This window comes from Convolutriloba macropyga, chromosome 15, assembly GCF_964194025.1.
Source record: "Convolutriloba macropyga chromosome 15, txConMacr16.3, whole genome shotgun sequence".
Lineage (NCBI taxonomy): Eukaryota > Metazoa > Xenacoelomorpha > Acoela > Convolutidae > Convolutriloba > Convolutriloba macropyga.
In genome coordinates, this window is record NC_134482.1 from 4,935,913 (window position 1) to 4,961,502 (window position 25,590).

At 33.1% G+C, this 25,590-nt stretch overlaps 1 protein-coding gene across 1 annotated transcript; it reads left to right on the plus strand.

Annotated features, from left to right (window-relative positions):
• Nucleotides 1-567: 567 nt before the first annotated feature.
• LOC142354562 (testisin-like) lies at nucleotides 568-24,114 on the plus strand. Its single transcript, XM_075406884.1, has 5 exons — nucleotides 568-707; nucleotides 4,151-4,311; nucleotides 10,019-10,109; nucleotides 13,263-13,373; nucleotides 23,994-24,114. The coding sequence occupies exons 1-5, from the start codon at nucleotides 592-594 to the stop codon at nucleotides 24,112-24,114; spliced, it is 600 nt and encodes a 199-aa protein (XP_075262999.1). The 5' UTR covers nucleotides 568-591.
• Nucleotides 24,115-25,590: the final 1,476 nt, after the last annotated feature.

The window sequence follows — 25,590 nt, forward strand, 5'->3', positions numbered from 1 at the left end:
ATTTTCTCCCCACACTCGAGGTCGGAAGAATTCGTTTTCAGAAAGTAGCGAGCGAGAGTACCCAGCTGCTGTAGTTTCTTTCCTGAGGATCTGTAATTAATACTGCTGAAATACTGCTGAGATGTCCGACGAATGTTAATCTTGCAGGATTCTTGCAAGGCGATATAAATCTTGCAAGAGTCTTGCAAGACGATGTTAATCTTGCAAGATCTTGCAGGAAAATCTTGAAAGATTATGCTTAATCTTGCAAGATTCGTGCAAGATCTTGCAAGATTAACATCCGAATCCAACTCACGTGTATAGTTTCAGCGAAATCAAACATATTAGACATTTGTGTTATAATGTGATATTTCACAAACAGAAACTTTTTTGAGAAAATACTGTTTTGAAAAGATTTTGGTATGTACTTTATTTTCCATTAAATTATTTCACACAACCGAAGAAAACAATTAACTTAGATTCTATCATTTTGTGTGAAATTGTTTGCAATTACAGAGTTTTGGAATCACTTTGTTAGTTTATTCAACCAGCCATCGTCAAATTAATAAACAAATTACGTTTTATAACGTAGTTGACCTTAATATTTTGCCAATGTCAAGCTTGTTTATTGAAGATATGAAAGTGAATCTGCAATTTAATTTTGTGTTTATTACTTTACTTATTTTGAAAACTTTATCATTATCTCTAACACCTTCACTATCTTCCCAGTGGAAATCATTGTAAAAAGTAAGCAAATTAGCACTTATTGAGGGTGAAAAAAGATTGTTGGCATCGGTGTGCCGTAAAATTTCGTCATTTTGATGTAGTTATCAATTTTCTACAGCAAAAGTCTTCTAACCACAATTCTCAACTTAGATTTGATGTGTGACTTTACCCGTCGAGAAAAAAACACTTCAAAATATTTTCAGCTGATCAAAGTAACATCAGATATCCAGTGGTCAAAAATTTCGCATTCTGCTGAAAGTTATTCGTTCTGTTTATAACTTGATAACTATAAAAAACCATAAGTGAAACAGTAAAAACTATAAATAATGTGGATTCATGATCGCATTGGGCTAATAGTATCCTTTGACGTCTTCTGATATATTTCTTGAGTATTGGAGGATTGATCTAAACAATAATCATAGTTTTTTTTACTATATACATAGTGTTCAAGCATACTGATATATATGAAGATTCTTTCGAAAAAAAGTAAGAACAACTTTATTTTGTAAATACTAACACAGCGAAAGTTTCGAATTAACACTTTTAGAAAATAGTTATCATTTTGCATATGATATAAGCATATACTAACCAGACTATGATTGGGCACCTTTTTGATTGGGCGAACTTTTAAGCCCATTTTTTGAAATAATTCAACTAAGAGAGGAAATTATTCAGACTTCGATTCGCACTCTTTTGATCATTCAGGTCCATTTTTTGAAATAATGCGACTCTGAGAGGGAATTAATCAGACTATGATTCGCACTGTTTTGACAATTCAGGCTTTTTTTTAAATAATGCCACTAAGAGCGGTAATTAATCAGACTATGATTTAAATTTTTTGGTTTTATGAACCGAATTTGGGCAATATAGGAAGATTTTGTGGGACTATGATTCGATTGAGTCTGATTAAAATTCAAAAAAAGCTGAGCTTATCAGACTTTTCGTGACTAGGATTTGTTGATGCCACATCATGATTCGAATTAAAGCGACCCAAAGTTTGGCCAAGACCGCGTATTTATCATTTCGGATGTGGTACTCCCAAGGCATAAAGTTGTCGAACAATATTTTGACCACCACGGCTTGGGATGGAGCAGAACCAATTTTATATTCGATGACTTGGGCAGTGACGAAAAGAAATAAGGCGTTGGTATCAAAAATTAATTCAGAATTGGAGAGCGATAAAATTTCAGCTCTACTGGGCTGTTGGCGGTAAAAAAATTGATTTGGTTTTAAATTCAAATTCAAAAGGATATGCGTATATTGCACGTCGCTATTTGAACCAATTTGGCACTTAACTGGAGAATTAACGTGTTTCTTTAAATAGTTCCCAATTTGTTAACGCATTCCCAATGAGAACACTTTTCCTTGCGCGTGAAGATTATTACTGCAAGTCTTTTCATGACTTACCAGATGACTATGACCGTCGAGGACTCTCTAAGAGGACTTAAGTGATAAGGATTTTTACAGATGAGACGGAGAGTGATTCGAAATTCTACTTAAGAAAGATCTTTCTTACTAAATATTTCATCTCAAAAAGTTTTATGTATTTATAATTTGGGTTCTTTCATAAAATAAAGCATGAAAAATCCATTAAAAAATTTGGCAGTTGATTTTTTTTGAAATGAAATCGCAATATTTGCTTAGCTCTCGGCCGTGCAACAATTAACAGTGCTGAACAGTAACCAACTGATAGATATTGGTATTATTGATTTTTTTATATCCTGCTTTGTGACACAAACCAAAACATGGCTCTCGGACTGTAATTTGTTCAGTTACTTAATTAATCAAAGCTCGACTATTTGTCAAATTTTGTCGACTATTTCAAGATAAAAACTTCCGAAAGTTTTTAAATTATCCAGCAGTAACAAAGAACATTTATTAACATATAACCAAAACACCACAGTTTATGAAAAACAGACGTCTGCCAATATTCCCGTTATTTTTTGATTTGAGTTCTTAGCTGTTGATGTAATTCTTAAACCGCTGAAATGGAAGATATCAAAAACTAATTTTGCATGAAAAATTGTTTTTCTCATTTTACTCGATCCTTATTTGTATTTCGTTCGAATCAAAATTTTTGCATAGTTCCGAAAACAATATAAATCTTTAGCTGCAAACAATGTGAGCGTAGGCGGAATCATTAAGAGTGTCTACCGGTACCAAAAAATAACCGAACTTTATGTTTTCAATTTTACGACTTAATGCTTTAAGGCTATTAAAATGAGGGATTATACTGCAATTAATCTGCAGGACAATTCCTTGCAGACACACTTCCGTGAAACATATTTTGCGGTGAAAAGCAGTTTTCACTTTTCAACTTTCAGTTACAAATTGAAGAACACTGACAGAATTTTCCATAAAGAGCACCGCTTTTTTGTCCACGACGTTCGGAAGTATGTTTCACGAGCAAAATTTATTAACTTCGGAAATCGAAATCAATGTCAAATCTGTTAATAAAAACGACTAAAATTACTCACAAAATTGGAACCGTTAAACTCAGAATAAATAATTGGTTAGACATAAACAGATTGTTTTCATAGTTTTCTCGCGGAAAATAAACTTATGGTGTTTTAAATAAAAGCATAATAAATTTAATTCGATATATGAGGCCTTTAGAAGCTCGTTTTTTGTCGACTGGAGGATTGGCATTACATCGTTTTCAAACACTGTTCGTTTTAGAATGCTTTTTTCATTATACTTTTTTGGAGCCAAGATTTTATGCACGCTGCTATGTAATAATCAAGTAGGAGTTCTATTATTAGAATAAAATCACTGAGAATCAGAAAAGGTGATATTGCAAACTGGATTCCAAAGAAAGCTTTGGACCACTGGAATTTTTCCACATGATATGTTTCTTGTACTTTGTAGCAACTGTATGTTTTTTTAAGTTAAAAAGCGAGAATCTTCAAGGTTAAATTTTTTTTGACACTATTTTTGATTAAAAAAGCTTTAGAATCTTTTAGAAAACTTAGAACACCTAAGAAAGCTTTCATATAGGGGAGTTAGTCAACAAAGACACACTTAAAGAGAACAATAATAAACACCTATTAAAAAAATTGGAATTCCTTGAGTGAAAAAAAGTGACAATACTTCTGAATTCACCGTACGCAAGCGATACGTTAAAGGTGGAAAAAAATAACTCAGATCTATCACTCAATCTAACGGACTGCATAACAGAATTACAAAATTGGATCCCAAAAAAATTCATCAATTGGTCTAAGACCTTAATGCTCGCATGTCTATGGTCATTCTATACTTCATTCGGAGACTTCTCATTTAACTTTATGATCCCTAATCATTGTAGTTGAAAATCTGCAAATTGTCAGCTTAATTCGTGTTTATTATCAGGAAACGCTTTTTGGGAAAATTAGAGATTGTTATAAATAAGTCTGAAACTCCAAATCTGGGAAGATAGACATACCAAATCATCAATACAATTATTGAGACGTCACTCCACTAGTCTGATCATAAATGGAATCCAAAGTCCACCTAGATCTTTCTTCGCAACAATCAGAACAGTTTCTACATTATGTGGTGCTACTGTTATCAGCCGGAGATTTGTCATCACAGCTGCTAGATGCTTTGAACCATTCTTTATCTACAAGCGTTAGTACTATATTGATACAGGGTTTCATGTTGAATAACTTTTAAATTTTGGTCCACAGGTTATTTGAGTTTTCGGTACCAAAAAGCGTAAGCGAAGTGCATATATGATAGCAGCAATGACGTCACAGATCCTAAAAAATTTTGCTGAGGCAGATTCGATCTGCCGACTTGTGGTCCGTAGCTAATCAAGTTGATAGTAGGAACAAACAGTTGGTCGCGCATTTTGTCTGGCCGATTCTTTAATTTCAGTCTTATTGGTCTGGAATACCCACAGCTTAATATCTTTCAGTTTGACGAAAGCCCGCTGATTCAATCTAACACACTAAACAACAGGTAAAGGTATAATGTCTGGTTCTGACCTGAGTCGAAGTATGCTTTATGCAGAGTAATCAAATCCACTATATCCGGGCCATACCAAGTGCCCGTAATCAGTGACAAAAATAATTTTCTCGATTTACAATTTTTTGAACATCATGCGACTGCTCGCAGCAAAAATTAAAACATCATCAAAAGCTGGTCCGCCGAATTGTTTCTGAAAGTCTATTTTTACTAAATGATTCCAAAAATTTGGGTCTAGACCGATAGCACAGCTTAAAATTTGATCTGCTTTGTCAATAGTCTGGCTAAGATTCTTTTCAGTCTGGCCAATTTTTTAAATACTTCGTTCGGCCCGGTCAGCGTTTTGAAAACAGTTTAATCTGTCTCTTTTCGGTTTGATTAGTCTAGGACCCCCATCTGTTACTTAGATTAGTTTAGACAACACAATTCTTGGGTAGCGGACTTCTTCTTGAGTGTTTATACCATTGTTCAGAGTTCAGGAGTTCAGTTAAAAACCGATCCGTATTTTGGCCATTGAGTGCTTCAGCGCTAAAACGTCGAAGACCAAATTTAAACAAAAAGTTACAGCGGAAATGCTTAAACGACACGAAGGAGTTCCAATAGACAGAAGGGTTGCAGGATTTAAACATATTTTTTATTAAACTATTTTAAGAAAACCGAACCTTAGTTTGTTATGAATTAGAAAATAATAAAGCTTGATTAAAAATTTCTAACATGTACCATTAAACAAGTCGTTAGTTTAATTTACATGTTTAAGATTTTTTTAAAAAGCTGTACAATTGCGTCTCCATAGTTAAAACAGACTGTTGCATAGCTCCTTCAAGTCTATGAGGCGATTACAGCATAAACTGTGGAAGAACTTTCTGATTTTTAATGGGCATAAATAATTAAAAACTGAAAATGTTCTAAACATGACTAGCTGAAGTCGAGTATTGTGATGCGCATTCGATTTTGCGCAGACATGAAAAATTAAAAATTCGGATATCGTTCACCCAAAATAATTTGGTAATCTACATTTGATATAAAGTCAAAAAAAGGAGTTTAAAGTGACGGTTTGCTAAATTTGTGGCGGCAGGTCCCATAGTTTTCTCCAACTACGGCGTCAGTTTGTGTCTTCTGTTAAATACGCATTCCACAGAGTAGGTAAAGAAAAATTGTGTAGATTCCGAGTAGATAGAGATAGGAAAATATTGGTTTGTTGAGTTGAATTAATATTTGAGGCATGCAAGTAAATGTTGGGAAGCTTTCAGGCATATTAGAGTGTTTGGCCATTTTTCATTCAACTCATACACAAAAGACGCTTTAGATGACACTTTTCCCAAACTCGTTTCAGAAGTAGTTAGACGTCTCTAAATTCATTATCTAAACAAAGACAGCGGAAATCGGGTGCAAACATGAATTGCTGAGCAAATTTTTGGGTGTGATGGCCAATCTGTTACCAAAACTTGTGAACAATTTACCGACGACTAAACGTAACTCTAATTTTAAATGAGCTTAGAGATGATTTTACTAATGCGACGTTGATGATTTTTTTGGGCGGGGGAGGGGTTATTAGATAGATTTCTATCCGCAGTTATGAGCAATTAAATCATCAGTTGTGGATGTGGATTTAACGCTTGTACTTCAATGAATTTTTTATATTCAGATTGAATTGAGCCAACCGAGCCAACCAAGCCGGTCGCTCGTCGCTCGTTTGCGTTCATTAGGCCCAACGTTAGTTGATTATTCTTAGGAAACTTTTTCTGAAATATAGTAATTCGCGTTATTTATTTGGATAATTTTCATTATTTTATTTCACAAAAACTCCTTTGCTTTCTGATGTCTGCGATGGTTTTCCCCCATTTCGGTAACATGAACACACTATCTGAATAGCCTGACTCCATTTTAACCAGCCTACTGCTGTACTTGTGATGACAGAGAAGTTTGAGACTCCTGACAGCTTGGGAAACGAGTTTGGCAGAAGTGCCTTCCAAAGTGTCCTCTCCGTTCGAGTTGAAGGAGAGGTGACTGATCAACCCAGCCAGTCTGAGGAGTACCCGGATTTTACTTTGATGCTTAAAACAAGCAGAATTACATCGTCTTATGATCGAAACAAATTTGAATTTCGATCACAATTAAGACTTTGCCATTTTTCATCATTCCATTATTAGTATATATTCCATGCATGTGTTTATTAATTGTTTTATATGGAACAGCTATTGTTTAAGATCATTACGTTCGTGTAAGCCAATATTGTCGGTAGTTACGGTAGTGAATTAAGTTAGCAGTTATTATTGGCAAACAATTGAAGTGGTTGATAGTGTGGTCGAGATTGAGAGAGATGTTTGCAGGAAGTTCTGTTGAGTTGAAAGTAAGCCAGTAAATGTTTTCGCCCCCTAAGAACCAGTCGTGAAATCGCTATGAGCAGAAATAAATCAAGCGGTAATTAGTCGTGCAAAGCTAAAGATCAGCAGTTTGAATAGAATGTTCAGATAATGATAAGAAAAAACCATTACATGCTCGTATGAGTCACAAAAACAGCTAAGCTTGACGCTTAAAGAACATTTCTCTTCTGATTGGAGAAAAATGGAGTCTCCATTGAAGATCTGAAGGCCTTGGCTAAAAACTGTTTGTAATGTAAAGAATGTATTAGGAAAAGGACTAAATGTCACATAAATAGTGATGTGAATAAACTTAAAAGAGTTCTTATTAAATTTGGATTAAAATGTTCATTTTTCTCAAATACTTTTTTGTTTGCAGCAGTGTTTGAAAAAAATGCAATTTTTTTGAAAGTGGAGAAACAATTTAAAAAATTTTGCTAATATTTTTTGTTCAACATTATTTAGTCTTTGCGTAAAAATTTTCATTTTTTTTATAATTGGTTTTAAGCAATATTTTTTACTTTCGGTTTTCACAACCTTACTGTGTTTAAACTTCATTCATTCTTCCACCATACCCAAACAGCAATTGAATTTGCCTCATTATCTTCAAGATTTTTCCGTGTATCCCTATGTTCAAAACTCCGTTATTAATTGCTCTTGAACGACGTTCATAGCAATTATTGTACACGTGTTGGTCTTTTTTATGCAAAATTTATGCTTGACCGTTCTGAATTTTCGAGTGACTTTTACGCCCTTGAATTTTGCTTTTCGCGTGCTCTAAAACTCTCTCTCTCTCTCTCTCAATAACAATTTCAAGCAGCTGAACTCTATTGGCGGCAATTTGATACTAAAAGTCAAATGAAAAGTGCGCCGAAACTGGTGCAATTTTTTTACTTTAAATCTGAATAGTGCTATATGTTAACCTCTAATGTGGTTATTTGAAGCCCACTATTGAACTTCTTAGTTCCATTTAGCCCCCCCCCCGCCCGACTGAAGCAGGGTGTAATTGGATTATAGCTCCCACTAGTTGGTCGAGAGCAATTCTTCCGACGTTTAATCGGTTATGTTTATCATTTAATTCATCATTTGATGTACTGCAGAAATGTCGCTGCTGTTCTAACTTTCGTTCCTATGAAGCATGTGTTCTCTAAATTTTGTAAATTAAAATTCATCAGAATTAAAGCAAAAAATGGAGAGCAGTTTCAAAGATCGATTCCCAATTAAACGCCAAGCTTGTAAGCAAAAAAAAATGAACTACAAAAGATTTCAGAATACAATTTTGTCCTGTAGATCAAACAACGTAACAGAAATGCTCTTAAAATTTTCCCAGATGCAGAAAGAATTCTTCTGAAATTAATGCTATCATTTTGATGCCTGTTTATCATTAAATCTACACCAAAAGTTCTATGGAAAATTGAGAAAAATGACGACATAATGTTGAATTAAACACTGAAAACTGTGTACCGGCATGCCCACAATAATTGTATTTGAGTAATTGCAATACAATTCTTTGGTAGTATGCATGCTGTTGAGGGTTTTGTAACATCAGAAAGCAACTATAATTAGACGTTAAAACTTTCATTTGTTTCCTTCTGGTTCGAAAGCAAGAATAATTATGATTTGGCATCACGCTTAATGTTTGTATATTCTTTGTTGACAAGAAAATGTTATTTCCGATTGTGGTACAAATTTTCCAGTTGCAGGAGCGCCAAAATTTTATGCAATTTAAGAGAGGATACAACTTATCCAAATGTTTTCTCTTAAGCTACTGAGCAAAATAATCAGAAACTTTTGCATTCCTAGTTATAAGAATTTGTTTTTTATCTGCGACAGATAAGTTAACTGCATTAATCTTTAAATAGACGAAAAAGTACGGAATGGGTTTGAAAACTGTTGACCAATTTTTAAGCAAAAACCTACCGTTAATCAATATAGCTTGCTTGATTGTTTTGTTTATTGCAAAGGCAGACCTTAACTGAACTTGAATGATTTTGACATCGCGTTGAAATCGGTTGCGTCCAATAACGCTTGCCTAGCTTTTGAATGTTGCCCAATTTCGCAAAATTCTTGTGAATCCCATGTATTAACAAAGCAAAACTGAATTTAGTTAAACGCTCGGTCAAATTATACCAAAGAAATTCAGATCTGCCTTTGTTGTGTAATTTTCTTTTCTATCATGAGTGTACAGGGAGGTTATGTCATTCTAAGTTTTTCCAATAAGAAATAAAAATTCAAATTTATATCACAACTCTGAAGACATGCCAAATTGTTTGAATCAAATCCTGTAGTGTAAACTGAAAAACAAAAGGTGTGATACCTGAGTTTTTGTCTGTTCGTGTTCATTAGTAGAGGTGGAACATAGAAAAATAACTGTTTTCAATAATATTTCCAACTATTCGATGGCCATATGGTATCCAATGAAAAAACTGAGCTGGAATTTTAATATCCCAGGCCGGTCTACCCTTGAATTTTGTCGATGAATAGGAGTAATTTCATAGAAAGTCTATCAATGGGGCATCAACGGCTGATTACTACTTTTCCTTTGATCATAGAAAATCAATCGACGGGATAGCTCTGATTTCCGCTGGATGATGAAAAATCCTTGAAACCTAAATTGCAGCCTTAAATTAAAGTTGTGCTTCTTTTTCGTTTCTTCTCATCTTTTTATGAATTAAAGCATTTTCAATGCACCTCGGTCTTTAGTCATTTGAGATACATTTAATTTTGCAGTGTGTAACATAAGCTTAATATGAGTAAGTTTAGCCCATAGGAAACGTTTCTATGAAATTATTATAATCTATTGATGAGATATTCGGCTTCTTTGGTTTTGAATTTAACTACCGATGCTATTTGCTTATAAAATTAAATGTCTCTGCAGACCTATCCATAGATTAACAAAATTACGCTATCCACCGACGGAAACAAATGCAACCCAAGCCGAGATCTCTGAATAGTTTATTCTGTCATTAATTTAAGTTGATTGAACAGGTTAATTTATTGTATTTCAGCGGAAAATATAAGCATAGAGATTGGAGACTTCTCTGATCCAGGCTCAGACAGGACAATTTATGGGGCAGTGGACTACTTCTTACCACCAGAGTTAGAAAATCATCAAAAAGATAAATAACTCCAAATTAATCCGGCACTCATACCTGTAATCTACCTGTTATTTCTCTATCCTGTTCCCAATGTTCGTCTTGTCTCATCTCATCTCGTGTTGTAAAATCAACTGTCTCTTAAAAATTTTCAAAAATTTCACTTATTTAACCAATTTGTGAAATCTTATAGTGACTTTAATGATATAATTAATCAAAGAGGCTCGTTAATGTGCGTTCGCACATAATGTCATGAGGCCGCTCTTCCACATTTTTAGCCTAATTGTATACCAAATGAGTAACAGGAAAGAACTAAAAATAAAAATGCTCAGATGTAATTGGTAATTGAGTGAAAAAAATTGTTTGAAAAGCAAACTACGAAAACATTTTAAAAATGCCGGATTGGAGAGCCGATGATACCTGCCATTAATCAAACTTCAATACGCTAGCCGAAACCAAAACAAAACAACAAAACAAAATATCTTTTTTTAAAACACTAACAAAGACAAAATAGCATCAGATAAAACCTAAACTTAACAAATAAACCTGTAATTCACTTTAATGAAAATATCACCTGTATAGAATAAAATTCTCTAACAAGCAAACAAAAAGAAGAACTAAACGGGCGAAATCAAAGCAATCATTGGCTTGCAATTAGAATAAAATAGATAGATTCTCGTGTAACTCCATCGGCGCCTTTGAGCCTGGTCGTTAGTGAGAAAATGAATTGCAAAAGGCCACCATGGATAATCGGAAAAACATGTGATTGATGAAACAAGGAAACGAGATTATTAAGTAAATTAACAAAAACAAACCTTTGGTGCGACCAAAAACCAATATCATATTTTTTACAAACCTTTAAGTCAAATGACATCAGATAAATACAGACAAAAAAATTGATAGCATCGATAAAGAATGAGATAAAAAAAGTTAGCATCATCAGGAAAAAATAAAGTCTCATGAGAACATATGGGATCGTTCCTTAATGTTATTACGCAATAAGTCAGCAAAAAGTGCAGAATGTCCAAAATTTGATATTTTTTTGTAGAATTACTAAATGTCAGAGTCAATGAATTAAGTAGCCGTCAAATCAAACTTTTAAATAAATTTTTCACTCCATAGGCAGCCATTGAGGCCTGTCATTCTCCAGAATTTGTCATAAGTCTACAAAAAAGCGAGACATACATCGATACATTGAGCAATACATCGATGTTTGAGCTGTCGAAGCCCTGAAGTAAAATTTGATTTAGTTCACTATATGTGTAATGGCTTTCAGCATCAGTACCAATGGGAAGCGATAATTATGTTGTAATGCAACACGAAAACGAAAGGAACTCAAAATTGGGCAAAGGTCCAGAATCGCCAAAATTTCATGAATACTCAATGTATGAAAGCCAAAAAACCAATAATTAGAAAACGAACTAGTACAAAGTTTGCATTTTTATCTCTACAAAAAGATCCAATCTGTATTTACTGGGACTTTGGTACACATTGATAGAAAGAAGAAAAAAATTTTCAATGGTAAAAAATTCAATCAATTTTTTAAACCAAATGTTCAGAATGTCAATAAAACCATTTCCCTTCAATTAATAAAATAAACCAGTTGGGCCTCTAATACGAACTGACTAAATCTTAGTTCTGCAATTTAACAACAAATACATGAAGGACAAAATTTTGCACAAACTAATTGACAAAAACACATTTTCCAAATAGGTAAAAGCAAGAGCTATCGAATGACTGGCTTATGAGAGTTCAATTATATTACAATTGAAAAGCAATCGGCCTTCGTTTTAGAGTAATTACGCACAAAAGATAAGACAAAAAATCGAAAGTGTTAAACAGTGTCAAATTTCAGATTTTTTAAATGAAGTCTCATAGCCTTTTATTCCATTAAACCATCAGCTGCAACTTGAAAATGGTAAACGAGATTTTGTTTGCTTCACCAAAAAGTGATTAGTTCAAATCACTGATGACACTAATTTGCCAAAAGGAAGAACAAATAATTTGCTTTGAAGTGCCGAATTTTCAAAAAACAGATTTCTCAATATAGTTTCACTAGCAACTGGCAGGTGCCGTATTGAAGTCGTTGATAAAGAGCAAAAGATTCTGCGTTTCTCGAGGCCATGTTCTGTTTCGATTAATTTGCGTTATTTTGAACGCTTAAAATGCTCTTCCTGACGAAATAGGAAACAACAAAAAAGCAAAGTAACTTAAAAAAATGCTACGAACTAACCAATAAGATTTGTTCTTCCCCATTTGAAATGCTAAACAATCAGATATTGGCCGATGATTTTTTTTCTAACAACAATGTGTCCAATATTGTCCCCGATTAAATATTTTATTACTGGAAGTTAACTTTGTTGATTTTGGATGGAGAACGAAGTATAAGTTCAGTGTCGAAGACTTAGATTTCAAAGATTAAATTAAAATATTAGGTGACATCTTTTGCATAGTTTAACTGATAGAGAAAGACAAACAATCGAAGAAAAGATTGAAATCTCATTCAGTAACAGGATATATAATGTTGATCCTGAATCTGACTAAATTTTTTTTGCAATCGGAAAATTCCTTGAACTGTTGAAATCTTTCTTTTTCCGTTAATAGCTTTATCAGAAAACTGCTACAAGTTACTGATAGAGAAGCTCAACTTCAGATTTTTCACAACTTTTCATTGTTTTCTGAATCAGAGCACATGCATATATGATAAAGAGATTCTGAGCTAAAAATGAATACATCTAATCCGATAATTTTGCTTATGTATTAGCTCCGCTCGACATCATCTCTGTAAAACAAACTTTCCCACTGACTTCAACAACTGCCACTAGTTTCTAAGTCGATTTATCGATAGCGTTTACCCCATATTTTTACGTGCCTCGTTTTAATTTCCCACGGCAGAACTTTTTCGCGTGAACAGAAGTTCGGAAGAACGTTCCATTGCTAAATATCAACAGGACAGAGCAAAAAACATATTTCGGTGAACTGAGAACTTTCCGCTAAGTTTTAGCCGCAGTATATTTCGTTTTACATTTTTTGACCTCAACCAATTATACAACAAACTGTCTTACATTTTTCTAGCTATCATGATCTGCATACTTGTTAGATCAAGCAGTTCAAAGTTTGGTTCTTACAAGAATTCATTCGAAACGATTATTTTCAGCTATGGAATGAAAGAAGTGCCAGAGAACAACCTGGCTTTAGTGAAGGCTGCTTCCGTAATTTACAACTGGAGAACAATGGCTCTTCCGATTTGTAGCGTCCATATTTCACGGTAATTCCATCTCTACTCTTTTTTTTCTTTTTTTTTTCAACACATACCTAGAGTTCAGTTTTACCATTTCAAACTATTAGGTAAATTATAACTCAATGAGGACTGATGTTTTCACTCAAAAGAGTAACAAATTCAACAGCATCCTATTTTTGTCAATTTTATCAGGTTTTAGATAGTTAGGTATATTATGTGAAGTTTAATTGATAACTGAATAATCAACTAAAAAACATTTGAGATAACAAACACATAAGATTTTTGATGATAATTTCAGGCTTGTTGCGGTTGTACAAAATCTATATCATATAACACGTAAACAAATGTTAGAGATGGCTTCAACAGGAAATAGAATATATCACACTAAAACTAAACACAAGCTTGAGATCGACTGGACTATAAAAAATGGTTACAACAGGAGATTTCAAAGCAAAACTGATTGATTAATTACCTCTAATACTTATTTTAAAAAAATCAACGCACATCTTTATTTGCCGTGTCTAATTACTTAGTTAAAGAAAGTCACGAAAGATGCAGATGCCGATATTCACGTTTTACTTAAACATATTTGCGTTCCTATTATATTATATAATTTTTTTGATGTGCCTTCTCTGTTATCAAGAAAAATTTTCCCAGTAGTCTCCCCAATTTCAGCAGCATTAGTGTAACCCTTGAGTTCAAATTTTTAACTTTTTACAGTTTGCCCCCCCCCCCCCCCCCAAAAAAAAACTAATATTTCTCATACTTAGTGCCAGGCATTTTCCTTTATTCCAATAATTTGACTTTGTACTATTTTTTTCAAAATATTTGCTAAATTGGCCTGCATTGAAATATTTTGAGGTGATTCAGTCCGTCTTGCCCACAAACGCGAAAACACTGACCGATTAGTGTTAGTGTTCTCAGAAGGCGAAATTATTAGATCTGACTATTTGAGTAATTAGATTTCGCGATTGGCGTAAAGTGGAATTAGTGGCCCCTTATTAAATAAATTAATCTCAATTGTGGGAGAGGGGATTTTTGTGCGTTTAATCATTGATTAAACATATAAGTGGGTTAGAAAGAATATTGATTTTAAAAATGTATAATTGCTTCTCAATGCTCAGTTAAATCTACTGACGAAACTCTGTCATTGTAGGCCATTTTGTATCGTCAGTCTTTTCCAAAAAATGGCTCTAAAAGCCCTTTCTGGACAATACTGACGGTTTAACGTAAATATAGCTCAAGTTTCCATAAGTGAAATCAACTGGTCTAAAATAAGGGAGAACTTGACCTAAATTAAGGAGTCTATTTGACCAGACATGGACTGTTACTTACTTCAACTGTCCTGGCCAGATAGATAGTCTACCCGTATAGGTTTTTTCTGGCAGACTTTTATCTAACTTAGATTCAGCTTAGTAAGAATAAAGCAGAGCTTGCACGGTAATCCCAAATATACCTGTCCTTGCAACATAACTAATTCACGGGGCAGATTAATTTACTATTTTCCTCAACCATTTTATGATTATCGCCAGAAACACCTGTGGAACTGTGGTGGCAAGCAAATTTAGTTTAATTTTTCTTCCATTTTTTCATATCCGACGCTATTATCAGCAACAAGAAATTAACTTCTAAGTGCAGTATATAATCAATAAGATAGAATCAATAAAAATGAAACGAAAAAAAAAGCCTAATGGTGACTTATTCCAGAATTCTTCCTCTCGATACTAATTGCAGATCACTAAAGCCGTAAATAGTTTTAAATAACCCGTATTACTCTTCACAATAGCAATTTAATCTTTGAATTTGATCACAAGTAAATACTAATAAATTGCGATCAAAAGTTTTAGGCTAATTGTGTTCTTAAAATCGTAGAATTGGTTAACAAATTTAAATTTGGGAAAGGGATACGCAAAACTGTGAAAATCTACAAATATCGACAGTGGCTTCAATGATGCACAAATTTTGTTGACTTTTTGGGAAATTGGCCACAAGGTTTATCTGATTCGACATAAAAGTAATCATGCAGAAATTTTACATAATCATAATGGAGTTTGCGCAGTTAGTAACAGTTTAGGAAGACTTTCGAAAGTTAAGTATTTACGAATGTCTGGGATAAGGGGCTTAGAATACAAACAAAATAAAATTTCTGAAAATTACTTGAACAGGGACGATTTGTCTCATCCAGTGGTCGAGACGTCAACCAAACACAAAGCAAAACGTTACTTCGGATTCTATTAAGCATCTTTTAAGTGTCAAATGTCTCATTCAGAAAAAATAATTTAAAAAATTGTTTGCAAAAGTGGACATGAGATGTTTTTGAAATTGACATTCAGAGTTTTTGTGCATCGCCCTATCTTGTCCAGCTGGTTAAGTTGAAATATCAGACACTTTTTGTCGTCTTTTTATCATATCATACTAGTCAATCAATCTTTTGAGCAACGAAAGTGCTCCGCTATTTCAAATAGAATGACATGCAAGAGTAGTTTGATACAATTTTTTCGTTTCACTAGATAAAATTAGTGTAACTGACGCTCTATGTTTAAAAATTGGATATTAAACAATAAATAGAACGCTTGAAACAACCCATTTGGGTACGAAATTATTTTCGTTACAAACTTGAAAGCATTCTGCTGTGCTTTTTATCAGGACTAACGGAATGTTTTAAAATGACTGTATCAACTAGCGCAACAAATTTATGAAAAAATCGATTGATTAAAGCAATTTATGATTCCTTAACTTTTAAACTAAGAAAAACCAATTCTCATCGCAAAAGTAACCGTAGCTAAATACAATAAATGTAAAATGTTTATTAACCAAAAAACTTTTTGTCAAAAATGTCTTTTTGAAGTCCTTTAAAGCTTGAATAAATAAAACAACACAAATCGTTAGTTTTTTTAGGATCTAGGAAAAAACTATTCAAGTGTTTGCAATGTTTTTTCTATGTATATGATCCATTAAACGAACAAGGCGGCTCGGTAATGTGCGATGGCACATAAGGTTCCGACCCCGCCCATCCACAATTTTGGCATAATTGTCTACCAAATGAGGAACAGATAGAAAAACCCGAAATTATTTTTTGAGAATTCTTTTTCAAAAAATTCTGTATGAACGATAAGATAGCCTCCAAAACAAATAACTCAGTGGAGTAAAAATTGATGCATTAGATGGCTGTAATATGTCAATATTAAGAAAGCGAGTCAAGACGAACAGCAAAATCAAACAACAACAACAACAACAAACATTAAATACATCAAAAAATTTATGTCCCTCTTAAAAACTAAATTTAATAACAAAGTCAACATACCGTCAGATAAACCAAAACTAAACAAAACTAACTTATAAATCACCAGAAAACATATGCGACCAGTCCATAAAAAGGTTTGGTAACAATTATACAAAAAAGAACAAAAACAGTAAAGTAAAAAATTAACTTATTTTTTTCAAAACAGTTAACTTCAAAGTAATAAATACCATTAGGGGTCAATTAATGTTACCACAAATTTACGATTACCACTGCTTCCATAGAGGGCATTAGGACCTGTCCTTATTCATTTTTTAAAGCGGCTAAAAAGAACAACAAAGAACAAACAAAGTTTCAATTGAAACTTGCCAGAAAACGCTGTCAAAACCGTCAAGCCAAATTTTGGCACTCAAAATATATTTGATTGCGCCTTATTCAAACAGCTATAATGTAGTACGTGGCCATTCATTAGTAAGACTAGCTAACAAGTAGATAAAAAAGCGAAGTGCTAAAGTATGTAATACTTTTAATTTTTTTTCGAAACAAAATTACATTCAATGTCATGAAAGGCATTAATTACAAAAAGAGCTATTTAAATAGTGTCATTTAGTCATGAAAAGGAAGCCCTCGAGACCTGTAATTATTCAGAATATTTCTTGCATCTACAAAAAGAACGTCAAATATGACAAAAATCAAATTAATTTACTTTTTTTTTGTGAAAAACCGGTGTCGAAGCCAGTAAGGTCATAACAAATTCTTTAAAAAAAGTTTTTGGGACACCAATTACGTTTTTTCCCTTGACACCCATAATGTCATATTTGACCTGTAATTAACAAACGAGATTAGGTAAAAAAAAGAAACAAAAACAGAACAAATTTGTAGTTTTTTTTAAATTTTGGAAAACGATTGTTTTCAAAGTCATGAAAGCCATCAGCTATCTACTAATATCAGAATATCGGTTGTTCTATTCTTCCATAAAAAACCAATGAAAGCTATCACTATACAGGAAATTTCATACGATCGAAACGAAAAAGTATAAATGACAGTTAGAGACAAAATTAAAAAATTCAATTGATTTCTTCAAGAAAGAGGCGTCGAGGCCGTTAAAACGATGATGTATATCTTTCAGGATTTTGATATGTTCAATTTTGCCTCATTTTAAATGCTAATAAGGCGACATGAGAACTGTCAATAATTTGATAATGTGACAAAGTTAGAAAACGTGAAAATCTGGCAAATATCAAAACAAACAAAAATCTGAAATCTTGTAAAATCGAAGCCAGAAAACAAGAACTTGAGGCTTAAAACTACAACCGAGAATAAATGTTAAATCAGTAGAAAGAAGAAGCAGTCTTTCTTTGCTGACACTAAGCTGGAAGTTGAACAAATAAAAAAAAATAGAGGAAAACTTTATTAAGCCATTATTTATTGCAAAGTCAATTATTTTTTAAAAAAGAAACGACCATAAACTTTCAATTAAAAAACTACATGCATTAGTTTGGAGCTGCTTAGCAAGCGAATTGGTTGAACCTATCACTCCTGAGCTTTGATTTGATATGTTCTGTTCTTTATTATTAAAAAAAGTCTTTTTTTTTAAAAAAAAAAGACCGACTGATTACAACCCGATTTTTTTTGGATTGTAACAGTCCAAGAATGGCCCAAAACTAGCCCTGCTTATACTTTTTGTCCGTTAGGAACAATTGATTTTTCGAATGTTGTATATATAGATAATTTGTTAGTTGAAAACTCAAAATAAATTCTGAATTTTTGATAATCAACGAGTAAAGTTAGAAAAAAACGGCAAAGTTTTAAATACAGTGCACTCTCAGCGGACTCTGAATCAGAAATAGCCCCCTATAAGTCTACAAAGATTGTATGAGTGTTGTTTGGGGGTGTACTGTCGGCAAATTTAATCAAAGTGGACTAAAGTAGCTTATTTCGTGCTGTTTTTGATGAAAACGGCTAAATTTTGAAATGTTTATCCATATTTTTTGACCAAAAAATTAAATGAAAACAATCAACAATGTTTGTTCGTCTTCAAAAATAAAATCAACGACACTGTTCTAAAAAATTATGACAAATTTTAGCAAAATTGACGAAAATTTTGGCAAAAATTCCGGAAAATGTGAATAAAAACAACGTGAATTCACTCTTTTTTCTCAGAAGTTTAAAACTCGATAACTCCCTTCAGAAAACGAAAATTTAAAAAATCTTTTTAATTCCATATTCTACACTGGACAAGCTTTCTAATGATACCAGTCTCAACTCTCTACGATGAATATATCGAGCGGCGAAAATTCACGGAACAAAAAAAAACCCATTTGAGTATATAGTTCCTCCCCCCTCAAGAGGGTCGGAACAATAAGAAACCTCCAAATAAATAGATATATTTTTGTACAATTTTATTCGGAAAACCAGAAAAAATGATCCTATGGCGTTTTTCCTATGAGTTGAGATTATATCAAAAACGTCTCCAGTTTCCGATAACGTGCAGTATCTTGAAAAAAACAACGCTTTGACCAACAGAAGGCTCGTAAAATGAAAAAAACAAATCGGAATAATTGAATTTTAAGCAAGAAAAAGATGGGAAAAGTGTGAATAATTTTCAGGATCTCAAAAAGCAACCATAGAGACTTCTGATTTAAAAAAAACAGAGATTTCAAAACAGATCTCCAATTTTCTTAAATCTGCAATTGAAAAACAAAAGACAGCGACAAACAATGTAAAAAAAGTAATGAAAGATTCGCAATTAAAATTCCCACACCGCTCAACCACATTTTAGACTTAATTGTCTAACAAGTGAGGAAATGATTGAAAACTTTCAAAAAAATTTATTATTTGATAAGAATTAGTGTTTATGTTTGAAAAGTTGCTTTAAACTCAAGCAACTAATCATACCAAATACTGACTAATTAGAGGCCGGTGAAACTTGCCAGTAACGAGGATAAGAGACCAGACAAACCCTAAAACGGAAAAAAATCAACAAGAACTAATAACGACTGAAACTCAATTTATATTTAACAAGGAGGCTCGGTAATGTGCGTACGCACATAAGGTTCCGACCCCGCTCATCCACATTCTTGACTTAATTGTCTTCCAAATGATGAAGAGATAGAAAACTTTCAAAAACATACTTATCGGTCCGTAAACAACCAATGGAATACAAAAATGCCACCCTAGAGGGCCGATGAACGTTGTTATTAATATGAAATTATATGATTACTAGAAAGGACAATAATAAATATCAAACAACAATCATTATTTACGACCAAAACTCGATTTCTATGATAAATAAAGTCATAAAATCAAACTCGCATCAGATAAAACGTAATTGAATCAATTTAACCTATACACCAACAGCAAAAATTTGGATCATGTCCTCAATGCGAGTGGATAATAGGTCGAAAAAAAGAGCAAAGAGGTGCGAAGTTCAAATATAGGTTTCCTTTTTTGAAAAGAATTAATTTCACTGAAATTTCTGAAATGTTCATTTATATGTCCATAGGAAGCAATTGAGACCTATCATTATCCAATGCTGAATTGTCTAAAATTTCAAAGCCAGTGAGATCTACAATTAATGTTAAAAAAACCAAAAATCCTATAAAATGTAAAAATACAAAAAAAATCAAATGTTTTAAAAAAAATCTCGTAATAACAGCAGTAGTAAAGCCGAGAAACAAATGTTTGAAGTTAAAACCTTTATAGAGATTAAATTATAGTTCACTGGAAACGGGTTGTGACCTTTGTTTACACAGACTGAGCTACACATCGATCGAAAAATTAATTAAAAAATGAAGCTCAAAAACCCCATTATGTATTTGAAAACAAATATTTTCAAAAGTTATTAAGAAACTAATCGTGGAAGCAATCAGTCACAACGTATAACCGAGGGCAAAAAAATTGATTGAATCAACAACAATAATTGGAATTACTTAGAATTAGTGAGATTGAGTTACATGGTTAAGAAAATGAAAGGAAAAAGGAAACGGTTGAAAAAAATTCTTTATTTCAAAGTTAAAGTCATTAAAACAAACAGCTATAAACTGAAAGCTTTAACTATGATTAGTTAAATTTCCTGGGCAGGCAATTAAGACCCATCGTTATTAGTTATATAGCGTATAACAACCAATAGAAAGACCAACATAGGCAAAAACAAAAAAAATCATAAAATTTTGCTAGATAACTTTGTCTCAGCACAAAAAGCGTAAACTATATAAGAAAAACCATTAAATATTCGGATACGCCTTCTTCCAGCGCTGTGCATTTTCCCTACTATGCTTTCCTTCAGTTGTTTATGTGAATAATGCAATAATTCGACCAGGAAACAAAAGTTGAACTCATAAAGTACGCAGTTATGCTCAAAAATAAAAAAATTGAAGAGGCGTAGTATCAAAAAAAGACCATTAGTTGAACGTAAAACCGTTACATACATTAATTTATAATCCACAGAAAATTGGATTCTGATGGTTTTTACTGAGACTACGCCCAAAGTTGAGAGAAATAAGAGCGTTGCAAAATTCAAAAACTTACCGATGTTTTCTTAAAACAAATATATTCAAAGTCATAACAGACATTAGATAACACCTGAAAGGAGTGTCAAGGTTTATTTATATCTCCTGAATAATAACTGGATCTTTGACTGGGGACAACAAGTCATCGGGCTACAAAAAGATAAAAAATGAAAGCAAAACCAGAAACTTTTTTTACGAAAACAATTGGTCAGAGCCATACAGACGACGCCCTTAACTCTGATACGGTTATATAATCTTGCTTGGCCTTGTTTGTTATAAAAAATAGCTGTCATTGATTGAGCCCAGATTTGGAAATCTTGTAAGTAAAAAAAAAAGTTTTTATCGAAAACTTTTAAATAACGAAAATATTTTGAAAAAAAGCCGCGCTCTATTAAAACCTAAAAAATTCTTTATCGTAAGGATCGTGGGCGATATCAGGATCAGCCCAGATGTTGCTGTGCGTCTAAAAATTTACTTATTTGTCCAATTGGTTGAAAAACAGATCAGTTCCTTAACAAAATTTTTCAGTTTGTCAAAAATAAAAATGCAACTTATTGAGTTTAAATTTGCAAAAACGTTTACAAGATTATAACTCCGGAAGACTCTCAAAGCCAGTGGGTGTACAACTAGCTCGTTTGTCAGCCTAAAAAGAATATGGTCTCAGCTTTAACGTATCTGCTTCCAGCAAATTTAACGCAAGTCGGCTAAAAAAAGCAAATTTTGTCCCAATTTTGGTCCCAAAAAAAATCGAATTTTGAATAATTTAGCTTAACTTTTAGCCAAAAAACTCGGATTGAACAATTCAGCAGCCCTCCTTTACCTTTAGACATAAAATTAATAACACTACAGTTAATAGTTTGAACAAACTTTAGCAAAATTGACGAAAAATAGGCCAAAAATTCTGAAAATGTGAATAAAAACGGCTGAAATACGTCTAATATTCACAAAATTTTAAACCTCGATAACTCCCTTTAAAAAACAAAAATTGAAAAAATCTTTTTAATTCCATATTCTACGCTGGACGGGCTTTTAAATGATACCACTCACAACTCTCTACGATGAACATATCGATCGGCGAAATTTAACGGAACAAAAAAAACCCATTTGAGTATATAGTTCCTCCCCCACTAAAGTGGGTCGGAACAAAAAAGCCTCAAAAAGCCTCAAATAAACGGCATAACGTGTATTTCGTCAGAAATGGTATGAGATCTGTGTTATGGAGAATGGCTAGCAGGTTATTTAAAAAAAACAGCAATGCAGACCACATTCTATTTCACATGAAATGAGATACCAGCTCTTTTTTTTGCTGGAACTACGACAATAATTGACAAAAGTAATGTTAAATTGGCAATACTCCAATACTACTGGAAAAACTTAAAATATTAAACAATCTTTTTTAAATGAGAATGCAACCTTAGCGTTAATTTCCTAAATACCAAATGAATTAACATGCAACTTCCTGAAACTCATTTCGACCTGTCATCAGTGAGACGTGGTCAAAAAACTACAAATTAACAAAGAAAACCTTTAGATTTCAAAGGATCACAAACAATTTTTTTGCAAACAGTGTTAAATTTTTATGAGCAATACTACATTTTTTAATATTATATTTGTACCTGTTTTGGTTAGCGTTCTCATGACTGAACTACATTTTTAATTTCTTAACATTGGATTTCAGATTTTTTTAAGAGAACTTGGAACCTTTAAGGACTTTAAAATTGTAAACCTCTAAAAAATGTTGCCACAGTTTGTTTTTGCTCAAACCAAGAAAACTTGTTGATATTAATGCAATATATTTTATACTTTTTAATATTTTTCAGTCATTAATTTTTGCTGTCAGGATGAGTTTGCAATTACGGTTAACTTTAAGCGTATCCTAATGACGTCATATGTTTCTCAAGTGATACAGAAAATATCACACTTAGCAGTTATGACAAACACACGATCGAGAGCAACAAGTTTTTCATCCAACAAGAACATTAACTTTAGTTCACATGATACACTTAGTTCACATGATGGGAAGAGGAAAACTCCTTTTGCTCTAAACAGCTGTTCTGCATTTAAACTTTCTTCACAGTTAACAAAATACAGGCTTTTTGCACATACTATCAATGACGCGCATTAATTTCGTTTGTTGTCTTTTTTGAACAAAGTGTCATTTCGAGATGAAATAGAATTTTGTGTAGATCACAAGCTTTTCATGAAAAACGGAGTGTTTGGAGCTTTAGTTTTTTTCGAAGAACTCTAATTCTGGTATGTTATGCCGGCTTAAATTTGCCTGTGAATAAAAAAATAACTAACTGATGACGTTTTTTTAAATAAAAAAGATAGCTGCGCAAATTTTCTGTTTAAAAAGTGAACTGTGGTTTCACATGAAAACTACGCTGGGCTGTACAGTTCTAAAACCAACAATTTTTTGAAGTCCAGGTAGTGTAGCCCTTCTAATGGATGATCGATTTCATGGACGGTTACTTATTTTTTTAGCACTAAGTACTACTGGAGAACCATAAGTGGATGGCACTTTTTCGTTATTACTCTATGATTTTAAGCATGAATTTTCACCAGATGTAAACAGAACAGAGTATTCATGATTTCTGTTTTTAAATCTGCTTCTATGATAATTTGTAAAAAAAAATATATTTCTTTCGTTTTTGAAACATTCTCTGATACTCACAGACTTGCACGAGCCCTGTTGGTTTTACTAAAAAATCTAAATAGGCATTTCTTTTTCAATCTGTGCAGCAGATAAGTCATATCCTATAGCCAAAATACAACAGTTGATGAGAAAATATTGGTTAAGCTGAGGGGGGGGGGACTACCAGAAAAACTTTTTTAATATGTGAACAAGAGTAGAGTTGTTGTTATGCTGTTGTTGTTGTTTGTTCACAATTGGAGGGATGAAATGTGTGAGACTCCTCTGGCTACTTGTGGAATGGGACTTATAGATAGATTGCCACATTTCAATATACTTCCAGGACACCTTCAGGCATCCACAAAATTGTCCCGTAATGTCTAGAAATAAACAATAATTTGCAAAAGGCGGGGGTGGGGGGGGGGGGGGGTATTCTTGAAATGAATTAAAGCGAGCAATTTCTAAACCAATCAGAGACGCCTAATAACTTTCGACGTATGCGCATACTACCAGTCGCATTGTTTTGCGAATCTTCTTGTCGTTCCGACCCACTTTAGTGGGGGGGGGGGCACGAACTATACACTCAAATGAGAGTTTTTGTTCAGTCAATTTTGGCCGATCGATATAATCATCACAGAGAGTTGTGAGTAGTATCATTAGAAAGCCCGTCCAGCGTAGAATATGGAACTATAAAGATTTTTAATTTTCGTTTTTTTTGCTGGGAGTTATCAAAATTTTACGTTTTGTTAATATTCGGCCGAATTCCGCTGCTTTCATTCAATTTTTCAATAACTTTGCTCCAATTTTTGTCAACTTTGCTATAATATGTTATAATTGTTACAGATAGTGTTGCTGGTTTTATCTTTAAAGAGAGAGGAGGGTTGCTGAATTGTTCAAACCGAGTTTTCTGGCCAGAATTTTTGCAAAGTTTTTCAATATTCAGAAATTTTTTGACAAAAATGGGACCAAATATGCTTTTTTAGCCCAATCTCCTTGGATTTGTTGGAAGTAGCCACCCAAAACTTGTGATAATGCTCCTTATAAGGTCATTAGGAGCACTCTTGCTGGCTTTAAGAGTCTTCTGGAGTTATAAATTTGCCAGTTTTTCGCAAATTTAAACTAAAAAAAACGCATTAAAAAATTTCGATATAATAAAAATTTTCGTTCAAAAGTGGTCTATTTCGCAACCGTTTGAACAATTGAGTGTTTTCTTAGAGGCGCACCAATATAATGGCTAATCTTGAACTCACACTGGATCCTTACAAAAAAAATTTTTAGGACTCTTTTAGGGCTCCTCTTTTCTTCAAAATATTTCCGCATTTATTGTTAATTGCTATCAAACGAATTGCTAGACGATTTTTTGTCTGACTCTTTTGAATTTTCATCTTTAAAAACGGGATAAACAGGTAGCGGCACGCCGGCATTAGGTTTTATTAGAGGCCCTTAGCCGCGTTTAGTAGTTCTTCAACTGCTTGGTGTGCCAAATCTACTAGAAAGGCCAATCTTTTAGGTTAAACGGTCAATTTTAGGAGTTTTTGAGCCCAAAGTGTTTCCATTTTTCTGAGTTTTTTTGTCATTTCTCCAATTTTTTGTTAGACCAGTCTGAAGTTGAGGCTAGTTATAAATGATGAAAAAGATTTTCTGCAAGATAAAAATACATTTTATAACCATCGAAGAGCTACATGCTTTGGTTCTCCAAACAAAGACACGCAAGATTATACTAATTGTCACAAGTTTATTAAAGGTTTTTAATTTTTTTTTGATATGTTTGAGTATTTTCAGCCTTAGGTTTCAAGGACTCTCCTCTAGGGTTTGATATTAAGTTACTGCATTTTTTCTATTGGTAACAGAATGATTTTT

Bases quoted from the DNA above. Each gene is read 5' to 3' on its own strand.
- LOC142354562 (XM_075406884.1), top strand. From the start codon at position 592: ATGTCAAGCTTGTTTATTGAAGATATGAAAGTGAATCTGCAATTTAAT. The intron at 708-4,150 runs GTGGAAATCATT...ACAATTATTGAG, and splicing joins ACACCTTCACTATCTTCCCA to ACGTCACTCCACTAGTCTGA. The intron at 10,110-13,262 runs GTTAGAAAATCA...GATTATTTTCAG, and splicing joins GACTACTTCTTACCACCAGA to CTATGGAATGAAAGAAGTGC.